The sequence below is a fragment of the Leptonotus elevatus genome, chromosome 20, assembly GCF_054856555.1.
Source record: "Leptonotus elevatus isolate MCC_2025b chromosome 20, RoL_Lele_1.0, whole genome shotgun sequence".
NCBI lineage: Eukaryota > Metazoa > Chordata > Actinopteri > Syngnathiformes > Syngnathidae > Leptonotus > Leptonotus elevatus.
In genome coordinates, this window is record NC_141258.1 from 12731131 (window position 1) to 12747422 (window position 16292).

At 38.0% G+C, this 16292-nt stretch overlaps 1 protein-coding gene across 15 annotated transcripts in view; it reads left to right on the forward strand.

Annotated features, from left to right (window-relative positions):
• The window catches only part of rbfox3a (RNA binding fox-1 homolog 3a), a 436944-nt gene that overhangs the window by 363452 nt on the left and 57200 nt on the right, over positions 1-16292 (forward strand). For 13 of the 15 annotated variants that reach the window (XR_015091657.1, XR_015091658.1, XM_086064234.1 and 10 more), the window contains one exon: positions 6520-6666. Coding sequence is in view for 13 of the 15 variants with exons in the window: in XM_086064234.1 (XP_085920360.1) it covers positions 6520-6666 (147 nt within the window). In the remaining 2 variants the exon portion in view is untranslated. The remainder of the gene's footprint in view (positions 1-6519; positions 6667-16292) is intronic. The other 2 variants (XM_086064237.1, XM_086064238.1) reach the window with 1 other exon arrangement.

Here is a 16292-nt window from a genome sequence, read left to right on the forward strand (position 1 = left end):
AACACAAATCAATATTACACTCGTTTTTACAGTACACTACATCTTTTTACTTTTTACTCAGTTTTATGAATTATGAAATGACTGTATCAATGACTAAAAGATGCAGCCATATATCTATTAGTTTAACATTTCCCCCCACTTTTATGTTAACAAGAGTATAAAAAAGTATAAAATTTGTGATTAATCGTGAGTTAACTATTGAAGTCATGCGATTAATTAGGATTAAAAATTGCAATCGCCTGACACGCCTAATATAAACACAGACTTGCAAAGACGCACATCCATGGCTAAGCATGTCCATTCTGCACCACCACTCATCTCAAGTGACTGACAACTGTCAGAGCTATTGACCGTAGTGCATGCTGGGAATGTATGAGTGGCATATTTTCCCAAAAGAAATCTTTAGAACTGTGTGACCGCCAGGGCATTTAACGTTAAACACTCTCTTTCTTTGTTTTTGCACTATTGTGCTGAGTTGCCGTGTGATCATTACCTGCCACTGTAGTTCACTGATATCCTGCTGAGCTCGCATCCGCTCTCACCTGCTCATTGGAAACACTGTAAATACACAGCTGGGATGTAATTGGCTTTATAGGCAGGTAGAGTTGTTTAGGGTTGTTTGAGATCCGTTGGGGGATTACGTGTGTGCATGCATATGACCGTGTGGAATTCATCGAAAAGCTTGGCTTGTGTCTTAATGTATCCACCCCACCACCATACACACACACATACACACATAAGCACAATATTCAACTCAGCGGCACCGTTTCCCCGGTGACAGCCAAGGAAGTTTGGTCTGCTTGTGTATGATAATGTTAATGTAATTATTGCCTCATCCTCCCTGGCTGCTCACACAGTATGGAATGGGGAGACAATTCAACACAACCAAAGAGCAACAAGAGAAGACAGATAAGTTTTAGCTCTACGACAGTGGCAGAGCAGAGTTAAGCTTAAAACATGATTAGCTTATTGAAAAATGCCACTAGGCTTCATCAGCTAACACACAAGCTCACACACGCACACATACACAGTCTATATGGAGAATTCCGTTTGAATAGGGATCGACAAGAAACAGTTTTCAAAGTAGGGATTTGTGCCACAATGATTTTTTTAAACACAAACATTCCTCTTTTAAAAATGTATTAAAGATGGTAATAATAATAATACATTCAATGTAATGGATTTCTACAATGATAGAGAGGGTCCATGCTCACTGATGTCATATTTATGAATGATATACGATGACATCCACCACACGTCACTGGAGTGTGGAATCTGTCTGCATGCGCCTGCATCAAATCCACTAAGATTGCATTACACTTCCCGCGCCACAACTTAGACCTGGTTTCATATGGCCTAAAGTCTAGTCTAATAGAAAATGTGTAGGAAACACCTTTGGTCCGCCGGAACACACGGTGAGGTGCAGCACAGTCTGCCAAATTCCCAAACACGGTGAACTGGACAAAATAAAGATGTGTCCGTTTTTACGCTAAGCACCCTTCAATAAACAAAAAGTGTCCTAAGTATATAAAAAAGGATGTGACAACAGGTAGAAATGTCTTGTATTTTAGTTTTTTTTACCCTGGTCAAGCTACATTCTTCAACTGTTTTATTTGATTAAGTGTAATTGAAAAATGTTCCATCACCTGAAGCTAACAACTGAATAACTGACATTTATATATATATATATATATATTAAATGCTGGAGGGGGCCACAATTTTATGCTATTTTAGATATGGAGAAAATATGAGCATATGTGCGAACCATGTGTTCTTAATATTTTATTTTTGAGAACACATTTCGCAATGTATAAAAGATCCACAATCCTAACCCAACAACAAAAGGTTTGAAGCAAACAACTGAATAAATATATTATTTTTATTTTAGCATTGCAAGGGGCTCTCATGCATAAAAAAAATGGCCATTCAAGGACAGCACATAACCTATTGAACAAAAAAGCAACATTAATTGCAATAACTCATTTTATGCCACTTTTCCCCACAGAAATCAACTTACTAAATTGTTTAAAATATTATTCAGATATCAGCTTAGTTGCCTAGTGGTAGAGTGTCCGCCCTGAGACTGGGAGGTCAATCCCTGGCCGTGACTATAAAAATGGGACCCATTTGCCTCCTTTCTTGCCACTTAGCATTATGGGTTGGAATTGGGGTGTTAGATCACCAATTGATCTATGAGAGCAAGCCCCTGCTGATGCTCACCACTCCCTCAGTGGATGGTTCAAATGCGGAGAATGAATTTCACCCCACTTGGATGGGTGTGACAATCAGTAGAACTATGAAAAACCTATGTTTTTCCTGCATATCATTCCAAATCCACAAAAAAATTATAAGAGCTACTCATGTTGTAGTATAGGGCAATATAAGACTGTGTGTGTATGCACAACTAAGCCATGACTGCCATCTAGTGGTGATTGGTAATATTACAACTTTAAAAACTACATTTAAACCCCCCCTAAATATTTGCAGTTTGACATCCTCGGATTAACATATTCACATATATTTTTTTTAAATAATAACATTGCACATTTTGGATTTTTTGTAGTATTTCTTGGATTTTTGTTTTCTGTTTCCCTCCCTTCTTCATGGGAAACATATAATGAATGTTCATCAGCAATTTTCTGAATATTTTCTGGGTTTGTAAAAAGTACATTTATTATAAGTATTGCTTTTTTCTTTGAAAATGTTCTTTCAATGTTTCTTTCTATTTCTATTTTCTATTTTTTAATACATTTATTTCTTTATACAGTGGTACCTCGGAGTTTGAACATATTTCGTTCCTGCGAAGTGTTCAAAGTCCGAATTGTTCAACCTCTGAAAAAAAAATTCCCATAGGAAATAATGTAAATGCAATTAATCCGTTCCCAAGCTCCAAAAACAGAAAATTCCTATTTTAATTTATATTTATATTTTTTACATTACAGTACAGTACAGTATTTAAACAATAAAAAATACCTTACCTTACCTGTTGTGGTGTGATGGCATCAGTGGATGATAAATGCTATGTTAATGCTAGCTTTAGTTCAGTGCTGAGTTTGTGTATTTTACATTGGGCATATCGTTAGACTACTAAGCGGTCCTTGCGTGCGTTGTTTAACGTCAGGCACGTTGTTGAACAGCTAAGGGGGGTTCTCGTGTCAGTATTTACAGAAGTAGTGACAGTAGTGACAACTGCGCGATAATCTACTTCCTAATTCCACTGTGGTTCATAGCACTGTACGTTTTTCTTTGCTGCCACTGGCACTGTTGTCTTTCTTTGGGCCTATGGCGAAAAAAATTGTTGTGGAAAAATCAAAATGCACTTGCGAGTATGGAGCACCTCCGGGAGTATTCACGATCTGACTGGAAATGAGCAGTGCGTCGTCTCAACTACCGCAACGTGAGCATTCGGCATTACTCGGCTTCGCTCGACTTCGCTCGGCTTCGCTCGGCTTCGCTCGGCATCGCTTGGCTTCTCTCGTTTACCCGTTTTCAAGGTATGTTCGGCTTAGCTTGCTTTGCTTGGGTGTTCGAACTCCGAAAATGAGTTCAAACGGCGAGGCATTTTTTACTCTGATTTTTTGGTTGAAGTCCGAATTGTACGAGTTCCGAGACGTTCAAACGCCGAGGTTCCGCTGTATTTATTTTTTTCATTTTTTCTGTCATTCTTCTGGACAATACACACTTTATTAAGGATAAGACTCTTGTCCACAATTGAACTCACTGTCTTCACTAAACTGTGTTAAATGTCTGAAACTGTCTGAAATGTGCCCACAAAGTCGGCAGTCATCCAAGACCCACACAACTGATTATTGCAGCATTAAAGCTCCTTACCTATTCAGCTTTTGTGTCTCTATCTGTGTGCACTTGTGTATGTGTGAAAGTGATGTAACCATTATCCTCACTTCCCTTTCTTTCCATTTTTACCATTCTCTCTTCAGTCAGCACTTACGCCATGTCTTGCATCTCTGAATACTTCCTCCACAGCCAATCATCGTGCGCTAATTCTCTCTCTTCACTTTTAGCTTTTTCTGTCTCCCACTCTATAGTTCTCTCTTCCCGATCTCGCTGGCTCTTGCTACAAATGCTGCTACCTTCAGCACTTCTCTCATTGATTGGAGGCCGGATAAGCTGACATCATCTCTCCATCTCAGGGTTTCACCCTTATTCTTTCGCTCTTCCTTTTCCCCTCATTCTTATGTTGGTTGGATTTTGTTGCTTCCTCACAGCAAACATTTTGTAACGAGCAAAGAGGAAAAAGCAACAAAGGATAAACCACCGTATGAGTGGAAAAACTTTTTTCCCCTCTTAGTTTTGAAATGAGTGTGACAGTGTCACATAAGAGAAAAGTGAAAGTGACAGAAGTAATATTTGTGTTTAAAATATCACTCCAGCTGTCCTCTGCTGTTCTCTGGAGAACACTCGTATGACATTATTGTGTATGAATCCACCTAACCATCATGTACCCACCAAGAGCAAAATCAAGAGGAGTGAAAAAAATTGTGCTTCATGAAGCTTTATTTTCTCATCACTAGTTACATAATACACATCAATAATTCTAATCCCTATTGTATATTTTGACATAAAAAAATATTCCATCCATCTTACCCATCAACTATAATGTTTGTTCCTCTTGTTGAAAGACAATCTTAATTAAATATGAGTTGCTGAGAAACGCGAATGCATTTATAAGGCACCTTAAAAAGCAGTCGATCAAAAGACTTAAGTGGTGTACCTTTCGTAAAATTCAACGAAACGTTACTGATAGTAAAATTATTAACCATAATTTAAAACCGATAAAACAAATAAGAGAGTAAGAAATAAGCAGATAATTGATAACCCATAAATGGCTGAGGAACAGTGAGGAGAACTAGTGGGTTTGGAGATAAAATATTAAAACTGGCAATTTAGGGGGAGTCTAATGTGAAGGGGCACTACAGAAGCCACCACAGCTACGGAAGCCATATTTTTTTAATAACAGCACACATGAGGAGAAAGTGCAAAGAAAACAATAATAATGCCCAAAATGGAACCTTGCGAAAAACACATGATGAGGTAAATTTACCCAAATGGAACCATTTATTTGCGTCCCAGGGTTTCATGGTTTAAAAACAAACAGGTGTCAAGTATAGATTGAAAACAATTGCATTTGCTCACGATCACCGATATCTAAGATTTTAAAAATGAAAGGCAATATCAAAAGTTGTTAGAGGTGAAAGGTGAGGTTAGACGTATGGCCCAGGAATCTTGAAGACAATGAGCGGCCATGTTCTAGTTTGCTTCAATGAGCTTATCCCTCTCCCTCTCAACTGAGGTATGGGTTCCTACTTCCTTCTAGTGTTTGGCCAAACTAGTTATCCCTCTGTCTCACTTTCTCTCATCATACCATAAAGTCACTCCTTCCAATCAACTGGATTCAATGATCTCGATCTCATGCACTGAACTGAATGGATGAATGTGTTTCCTGTAAAGGTCTAGATACACCAATCAGACGTCGGCCAAATGTGACCGACGCCTACCCCCTGTGGCGTCAGCCCAGACGTTGGCACGTCGCGTAGAATAATGACGTAAATACACACCGCACCGACCCCGACTATTACGTACCTTCAAACACATGCGCAAGAAGTAATTCCCCTCCATACCACCGAAGGCGGTAGTCATTATTCCTAAAGGCAACCGGAAACCTCTTTACAAGGGCGGGATATAAAAACGTAAACAACAAACGTACTTTTTCTCTCACGATGTCCTCCCAAGTGAATGAAACCCTCCGGCATTTTGCACAGTATCCTTTATAAAAGTAAATCCTACCTTCTATATCCAGTCGGGTCCCCATGTCATGCCATAGCTTGGCTTTCATACCTTTGTCGGCAAACCCTGTTCTTGGCCCGTGCGCTGATTCGCTACCTAACACAATCACAATAACAGTGATCTAATGCCCCGACGCCGATTAAACGTGTCATATTTGCTGGAAACGTGTACTTTACGACAGTAATTTATACACTGATCAGACGGTGCATGCCGCCGGCCCAACGCTGTCCGACTCCCGACGTCGGATTGGTGTATCTAGGCCTTAAGTCTCACTGAGGATGGATGTAATTTACCTCAAGCTTAGGACATCAACACACCGACATGCAACAACCACTCGGCGACAGTGGAATGGTTGTGGCAATATTAAACAAACCCACAGCCACCGTAAAATAAACTATGTAGTCAGGATCTTATGTTTCGGTGGGGAAAAAAAACATGGTATCTCTTTGTCACCACAACACAGTAATTCACAGCAGCTGCCAGGCGGACTGAATGCATTGCATGTTCTCAATTATGTGCCTTGCTTTGTGAAATGGTCTCTGATGGCGCAAAAATCTTCAGACAAATACAGGCTGTTTGCAGTATATTACTGGAATAATTGCACCAGTGCATGATATGCCAGAAAAATAAGATAGATTTAGTACTAGGCGTTTTGCACATTCAGTTTATTCCCAACAGTAATTGACCTTTGGCATTCTCTGTGCTTCTTCGCAGCAGGTAGATGACGTTGCACAGACGGAGGGTTCCCAGCATCTTCACCTGCAGCCAAGCGACTCATCAGAGAAACAGCAGCCCAAAAGATTACACGTCTCCAACATACCTTTCCGTTTTCGGGATCCTGACCTGCGGCAAATGTTTGGGGTAAGCAAGGCTATCATGGATGCTTGATATTTCTGGACTTTATTGCATTAATTGAGAAGCACTGGATTAGAGTTTGTAATCCTTTGTATTATTTGTGTCGTGGTTTACTTTTGTTGGGTGACTAAGCTTGCAACGCATTTGACTCATCTATCAAATCAATATTTCTGTTTGAAATGAATTGAAATGTCATTAATCTTCCAGTCCCCAAAAAACTAGGGCTGCGTATCAATTCAAATTTCCTCAATTGATTTGATTTCGATTCACAAGTGTTCAGTCAATTTTTCCTGATTGATTCGATACACTTCAATTCGATATTGATTAATTATGGAACATCAGTTCTTCTTAAATGTCAAGGACATGATAAAAACTCCACAAATATCAAATTCCAAATTGCATTTTAACATGTTCAGTACGGATGAGATGAAAATATTTTCAAAATTCGAATTCAATAATTGTAAATATAAAAAAGATTCCGAATTGTCTAAAAGTGCAATAAATCAGGTATTTTATAAATGTAAGTAAAAACTTGTCAATTCATGTGAACAGTAAATTTCAAGAAAACAGTAAAGCCATATTTTCTTAAGAATTTATAGGAAAAATTAATATTTTAAAAATAATTGTTTTATTTATTAATCAATATCAGGCTTTAAAAAGAGAAATTATTTGATATTGATTATTCAACTTTTTTTTAATATCAGCCCCAAAAAACACACATTTCTTACTGCATGTTTAATCAATAAAATAATAATAATAGGACTGCATTGTCTCTCAAACATAAACAAACTCGAGAAAAAAATATACACTGGTTTTGTAAAACGTATTCACCGTACGTTCGGACAAGCCGGTAGTCACAACAACAACTGCGTGTGCCTAAGTTGTATTGACCTTTTGCACGTGACGTCACAGCCCTCTTGGGAACGCCCCCTACGGGACGCTGGACGGCAAAAGAGCCACTTGCCTGTATTGTAACCATTGAATCTCGTACAGCGTAAAGTCCTTTATCTAATCGATTATCTTATAAAATAGTCATATCTTGCTGTGCAGTCGGTTGTACAGACAGACAAAGGAGTAAACCAAATGTTGCTTTTTATCGCATACCTACTAATGAAGACAAAATACGTCGATTGATAGCAGCAATCAACAGAAAGGACCGGCAGCCCACAAAATATTCACGGATTTGCAGCGATCATTTTTTGCGAGGTTAGTAGATAAATGTTGTAATTAGTAGATAAATGTTCATACATTTTACTAGTAAACGTACACTCTAACAAAGATTGTACTAGAGGTGTCAAATTGCGTTTTTCAAATCACATTATCGAGCCAGATAGCTAGCATCCACTCCAACTGCACGAACACACAGCTTAGTTTTAAAATGTACCTTCTTCAAAACTATTAAGTGCATTTGACTGTTTAATAATGGGGGATTTTGTCTTTGTGCTTGGATTTTTTCCTCTCTGGAGTCATATTCATGAAATTATTGCATAGCTAGTAAACATAGTAACATAACATCATCACAGCGTTTCAATATAGAACGGACTATGTAAAAATAAGACAGTTAGCATAATAAACAAGTTTTACCTTTGCATTACGAGATATATTGTCCCCCGGTGTGAGCGTAGCATCTCGTCCCAGAGACTCAGCCAGCGACAAGCTTTTGAATCAGCCCCGATTTAAGGAGAAGAGACAGCATTGACTACCTAATGATATAGGTCGTGCGCTGTGAATTCCGGCAATGTCGGCGATTTCATTAACTTGGTAAAAACAGCAGGCAACAGAAGGTAAGGGGCTGTTTTCAAACTAGCGATCTCCAACTAAAGTAAATATCGCGGTCTATGAGTCCCGACTAAATGTGCCACTTTGACTGACAGACAAACTTCGGTTGAAGTAGTGGCTCGAAGGGCAATAATAACTTTTAATTTGTAAAATAACAGTCGCTAAGTCACTAAGTCGCTTCGGGTCACGTCCACTTCCATTCAACAATCGTTTCCTTCCGCCATCCGTCATAGGGCAGTCCCGTGATCACGTGGCGTCGGTGCAAATGGTCTATACCTTTAAGGGGGTGTGGCCTAATCTGTGAGTTCTGAATGTGATCTTTTTTAGCTGCTTGTTACTGTTCTTATTTTGCATTTATGGGTTGGATTGATTGTACCATTCAACATGGTGGTCTGTGTCAATGAAGACAAAGCTCAAAAGTGAAACAAAAAAGCCAACATACGTCCCTTGAACTAGTTTGCAAGCCTTACGTCATAAAACTAAATAATTCATATCCTTACCTTTGCATGCCCCTTAACCCAAATTAGGCTAGGTTTATTAATGTTTTATCTCGCATGTCTGTCCTTAAGTGGTCCTCTGAAAGTCAGAGTGGTAGGTAGCTAGCCTATTGTATGCTCCACTTGTCTTTACACATGCAAAAGAAACATTTTGTGAAGACTTACTGTAGAGAGGACAGATTGTACTGTTGGATGTATTTTTCAGATCTTTTGGCAATATGAATCATTTGACATTAACTCATTTGCTCCCAAAAATAAATAAATATAAATACATTCTAGTTCAAATATTACCATGCTCCCAAAGACATATTTATATATTTGTTTATTTTGGGTTGTGCTAGAGAATGGCAATGGCAATGCTAGTTATTACAAAAACGGCCAGCAGACGGCAGCAGAATATAAGAGATCAACCAGGGCCATGTTGCAAAAGAGCTATTTTCCCCACTTTTTTAAACAGATTTGTGAATAATGATGACAATTAGCTGTATTCTAATGCTAATTGCTGCAATACGGAAACAGATACAAATAGACTCTAATCTTTCTTTTGGTAAATTCCATATTTTTATAGCAATAGAAGTCAATATTCTGTGGGCTTTGCAAAATCATTCAAAATACAGTACAACAGTGAAGGGGGTTGCTTCAGTGAAAATGGCTGGTAGTGAATGAATTAAATATGCCATATTGTGTCTCGCCAACTTGGACAGTTTTTGCCCTTTCTTTTCTAGAAGTCATCAATGGATGTTAGGTATCAAAGCTCATGTGACACGACAGGGCATTTTTGATTGGGTGGTTCATCTGTGATGTTTCAAAGCCATTTATGGATGATTTAAATTTTGCAAAATTGTTGCCCGACAGAAAAAACAGCAGCCGAACACCACACACAGTTCAATCACTTTCGGCCACGTCACTCAGTGTGTGGTATTAATGCATATATGTGCGTGCTCAGGGCCTTTATGGGGCTGCCTGAATATAGTAAGCAAGTCTTTACCGCTGTTTTCTGCATCCATATAACTCAAACACGCATATTATTGTACCAACCAAACCCAGCATGAGTATGAATATTTAATAGGAGGTCGGAGTTATGTGTCTCTTAGTCCCACACCCACCTTCCTGTTACACAAATGGACTGAAACATCTGCTCTTGTGGGTTTCACCAGCACTTCCCAGGCCTCAGAGCTCTTGATGTTAGGAGAAGGGCCCGTCAGTAGAGACACAATTAATGGGATTCTTCAGCGAGGTTAAAAGGGAGTTTATCCTCATTAGGTGTATACAGGGTGACAGCACCAGCTAGGGGTGCTGGAGTGAGTGTCTGTGTGTGTTTGGATTTGTGTATTCGTGAGCAGTGCTGGGACTCTATATTTTCTCCCAGCAGTCTCCAGTCACTTAGTGGATTCTCTCAGGCACTGAACACAGCACCACAATTAACCAATGATGGCATCAGACTGGGCGAAAGGAACGGTAGAATGGTAAAGGAGAATAAAAAGAGACAGACAGTCCTGTTGAATACAGGATCACAAACACTTAGGGAACGGAAGGATTCAAATTACCGGTAAAATATGTGCTGGGAGGCATTTTGCCACTAAACAATAGACCACTTTTCTTCAAGAAAACACTGTTAAAAAATAAAAAGTCTTTGATGCAGAGCACCAAATTTATACATTTTAAAAAATACTTTGTTTTCATCAAACTGATGGATGGATGGATGGATGGATGGATGGATGGACGGACGGACGGACGGACGGATGAATTGGACACATAAAAAAATATATTTTTAATTGCTTGTGTACAATTAGTTGCTTCTCTGGATTAACTACCCACATATCAAAATGGAGGACCAAAAATACCATGAATAAATAAATAAATAAATACGGTTTAAAAATATAATTAAAAAATGAAATATAAAAAATAAATGGAAATGGAATTTAAAAACAACAATTTAAAATAAATAATTTAAATATAAAAATAAATATATAAATAGAATTAAATGTCAATCAATAAATAAAAACGCTCTGCTCTTCTATTTATTTATTTCAGGCTGCAGACGCTGTCAGCATGAAATGTTATTCAAATGAGGGGGCGGTCCTAAGTGATTTTTTATATTTAATTTTTGAATTATGGCGGTGTTTTTTATAGTGTAGTGTAACTGTAGGAAACTCCAGAAATGCTCAGTGTCCAATCCATCCCTTAAACAGCCTGACCGGGCTTTCTTTCTGAAAAGCAACATTCACTGTCATTGACAGCTACAGACGTCAAACATCCATTCATACTGGGCTGGCAGTGAATGAGTTAACTGTTTAAATGTAAAAAAATAATAATAATATAAATACATGTGTAATACTGTATGTCTCCTTTAACAGTTGTATTGTATTGGCAGATTTGCCCAATTAAATTTAGTGATAACTGCTTTATATTCCTAAGAAATTATGGAACTTCAAAAATAACTGATTTTGGTAATACAATACATTTATTTTGAATTATTTCTGTTTATTAATATTGGGGCTGTCAATTATTGCATTTTTAATCATAATCAATTGAAAATTAATTGCAAAATGTATATCTGCTCTAAATGTACAGTTGAGCTGAACCAAGACAAGTCAGTACTGTGCAGTGGAAAAAACGGCCATTGAATTGTTCCTGAATGTGTTATTTTTCCTGAGCTGAAGGCTGAAGCAATTACTGTAAAATGTGTCTGGGTTTACCTCTCACTACCATAGATTTCACAAGAACTGAGGAACTTCCCTTCACTTAAATTGGGATGTGTGAGCAGCAGACACAAATCTATTACAGTTCCACTAGACAACCACCACGACAAAGGCAATAACTGAGCATTACGGCAAATGGAATTCTGAGTCATCTCAGCCAAAGTTGTAATAGAAAAGCATTATGAGAGCATTAAACTAAGCCATATAAAGAAGTTCAATCAAAGGCGAATCCCAAGACCTCTATATATAGTGGACAATAAAGTAAACATAACCTCCGAAAGCAGCAGAAAAATATAAAGTTATTTTTATATAACAGAAATAGATTTTTATCATTAACCAAGTTTAAGCTTAATTCATGATTACATAAAAACAAGTGGGAGCCTATTATAGGGTTAGCAAAGATGATCTTGATTGCAGACTGATTATTGGCATTAAAACTATCACTCCATTAATTCTACTTTTTACCACATCATCATTTGTGGCAATTCTTAAATTGGAGTAATTTACAGTATGTGTGTTCCGGCGTTGGGCTACTCTGCATTTTGCCTGGGTGAAACCTGACAAGTTGAGTTGCAGGACTGCTGTCCCTTGAGCATTGGCAGTGTTTAATTAATAAACAGGCACTTAGTGAGCCAACCGCAAGACGGTCCTTACTGTCACAATCCCAGAGGTAGGGGTCCTAAATGAGTCATTAGATACTCAACACACATTCACTGCCTATATACTGGGTGTGTGTGCGTGTGGGGTCGGGTACCGTGGTAATAGCGTTTTAATGATACCTACACCTGCCTAATCACCTGTTCAGGAGCCTTCCAGCATTCCAGGTAACCCAGCATTCTCAGCACGGGAATTCTTTTTAATGTGTCCTGTTCATAGTTTCCCTCTCATTTGCCTTCCCAATTATTCCACAAGGCTCCATTCTCGCCTTCTCTGCATCTGAGGAAGCGAGCTGTAATTATAATACAAAATTGGCAGTTTTACATCAACATATCATTGTAGTCATGCAAAATAGCTTTGGCAATGATTGAAGACGTTAAGGCCTGTACCCCCAAGTGCAAACTGTGTGAGTCGATTTGGAATTGTTGTGTGGTTAGTGATAGATATTATTTCTTTATGTATCATCAAATCAATGCAGGTGCAACTTTATGAGCGTCGATAACTTGTTGCAGACATTCATTTGGAATATTTTGTTTTTATTCACATAATTTGAACAATAAAAAATACCTACTAAAAAGTAATAATACAACACTAGGGTTTGTAAACACGAGTCGAGTCGACTAATCCACTTGCCAAATTTCCTACTCCACGATGACATTTAGAGTGTGACGTCAACTAGTGTTTTTGGCTTGAGGAGGAAGCACTTGTTGCAACAGATTAGTGCACGGAATGAAATGAGTGTCACCTTAATTGATTTAAATTGTCTTCTATTTTGGAATGGGCAGCTTTGGTAAGAACCACTAAAGGGGAAACCGCTGGGCTCAAGAAGGATTTTGAACAACTTTTCTTTGGTCTCTCTCTCTCTCTCTCTCTCTCTCTCTCTCTCTCTCTCTCTCTCTCTCTCTCTCTCTCTCTCTCTCTCTCTCCCTCCCTCTTTTTCCCTCTCCCTCTTTCTCTCTCTCTACATAACCAATAGGGAGTGGGCCAGCCGACACTAAATCTAGGGTCTGATGCGGTTTCTTCGTTTTCCGGCTTCATTAACTCATTTGCTCCCAAAAACGTATAAATGTGTTTTATTTTAAATATGACCGTGTTTTTTTTATGCTAGAGCATACTGAAGGCTTTGATGCAGCCTTCGATCTGAAGAGAAAGCTTAAAGCAATGGTAGTTATTACAAAAACGGCCAGTAGGTGGCAGCAGTGTATAAGAGATCAACCAGGGCCACATTGCAAAAAGGCCTTTTTTCCAGTGTTCTAAACAGATTTGTGAATAATGATGAAAATAAGCTATATTCTAATGCTAATTGCTGCAAAAAAGAAACAGAAATATATGTTTTTTCCTAATGAAAAAAGAGACTCTAATCTTTCTTTTGGTAGGTTACATGTTTTTATAGCAATAGAACAGAATATTCTGTGGGCTTTGCAAAATCAGTCAAAATCTAGTAAAACAGCCGGGAGCGAAGGGAATTGCTTCAGTAAAAATGTCTGGGAGTGAATAAAGTTAAACACGTTAAAACCAAAAAGGCAGGCAATTATGTAATATAGTTATTTTAGCATTTTTATTTATTTAATTATTTATTTTGAATACAAATTAAAGGTGATAAGGCAAACAGTATGTGATTTTTCATGATTTTGGATGGTTAATAGCCCTGTATCCCACTACCTGCCCTGAGCTGATCTCCATTTCAGAACCAAAGCAAGAGTAATCTGAAATAAAATTACAGTTCTTAAAACAGTGTTTACTTGAGGATCTGGCATCATTCATGGCCTTCAATTCAATCATTAATGTGCTATGTCCACACATCAGACCTTGACGCAGTTAGCCGAAAGTGCAGGAAAACATTTTTGTGTCTGAACCTGAAATATCTTAATTCATGAGGCGTATAAAGAGAAATATTGCTCCTAAATTAGTTGTAATTAGTTTATTTGCATGTTTAGGCAAGCTCTATAAATTGTCATCATGGGGGATGTGTATACAAGCTACATACAAGCTATTAAAAAGTACCGTATGTTTTCCGTACTCACATTGTTACAGTTTCTGTAGTTTGTTGTTTTTCTTTCAGTAGCCTTACTTTTAAGTACAGTTTGCATTTTTGGGGGTCAGGAAACCAGGATGGCCATCCCAACACTTCAATGTAAGCCTGCCGGGTGTCAAATTACAACAGTGTTTTCTAACTGATGGTTTCCAATGTAGCTCTTTATTGTTCTATTCACATTAATGTTGAACAATATACTGTAGCTGCTCTAGCAAAAAAAGCCCAGCAGTATGACGTTACCACCACACCTGACAGTTTGTACTGGTTATTGTGGCCAAGAGCACAATCGTTTCTTATCCCACCATTAAACTTTCCTTCAGAAAACTTTGCAAACTCCAGCAAAGCTTGAAGGTCTTTGTGTTGGAGCAGTAACAGCCTCTCAGTTTATGGTGATGTGAAACTATCCTGACTGTAAACAGTGACACTGATGTTGCATCAGCTTTCAATTCTTGGTTATTTCTGACCTACCAGTGTCATAAAAGCTTGGAACCTCATCCCTTAGGGGGCAAGCTAGCCCAAGTCTGTGCTGGTCCCAAGCTCGGATAAATCGGAGAAGTTGGAGTCAGGAAGGGCATCCATCTGAAAAGTCGATGCCAAAATGTATTTGGAAGTGAGCGCTAAACAAAAGGACAAATAATGAAGTTGAAAAAAAGAAGTGCTCAGAGCAGTACTATTTGGAGAAAGCTTATCCAAAACAGAAAAAGCTGGGAAAAAGAAGTGTCATAAAAGTTTAGATTTTATTTTAGTGTTCAGTAAAGGGTTTGCACATCCTTAAATGGTTACAAGGGTCATCGCAAAACTACTATTTGGAGAAGGAGACTTCAAAGTGGCACTGTGAGTTGGCAGCTTGTTACAACAACTCCGCTAACTTTCTTCTTTATTTGGACTTTTGCACATGTTTTTACCATTTAGTATGTGTTTTAAATGAATGGACATTCATTTCGGCTCCATACCTAATACAGAGAAGAAAACACAAACATCCTTTCAAACAAACCAATTAACTGAATGCATCATGCTAACCGTTTTGCACTATTTGCAGTATTTAGCCTGGACATTTTATAGCAGAGAATTGTTGTTTTGTGCCTGTGAATTGGCAGCCTGTTAGCTACAGCTCCCTTAACTTTTTCCATTATTTCTACTTTCCACTCTTTATTTTAGTTGTTTTATTTATTTACTTTTTTGCATCTAACTGAATAGTTTGCACAATTGCAGAAATTCTCCACAGCACGACATTGCCTTAGCATTTATGCCAATGTAAATAAAACCATTACTGCTTCATATTTAGTTTTCTACGATGTGGGCCAGTTCAGATACTGTATGCCTGAAGACCCTAATGTCTTGATTAGCTGACTTTGGGCGGGTACACTCTGGACTGGTAGCTGGCCAATCGCAGGGCACATATACACAAACAATACTCACAACTATGGACAATGGGACTTATGTGGAAAGCAGCGCTTCTCAATTGTTTTTTGTTTTGTTTTGTTTTGCAAGTACACCCAAGAGAAATAATGAAAATGAATATTTGATTTTAATGTAAGATATATGATTTTCAAAATAGAAGAAAAGGTCGTACTATAAACAAAAGCAGACAGCTTTAAGATCCAGATAAATGCCTTCTAATTGTGTTGCAGTGCTTCAGTAACCCCATCTGGCACCAACATCTAAGCAACGATAACTTGAGGACATTGATGGAGAAGTATAGCTCAACAATGCAGCATTGCACTTAAATGTGGTTGACATATATATAAATTACAATTGGGAAACCTGCTGTTCAGATGACAAACTCAAGATGATGTTCACTCAAGTGTCATACTCCTCTGTCAAGATTATTTATCAAATAGCAGACATTCTTTTGTTAAGTACAACTAAAAGTACATGAATGTGAGTATTTTACCCACTTTTATTAATATTTCTCTATCACTAGTCATTTTATTCTTGTTTGAAACACAGCTGTGAAAAGGA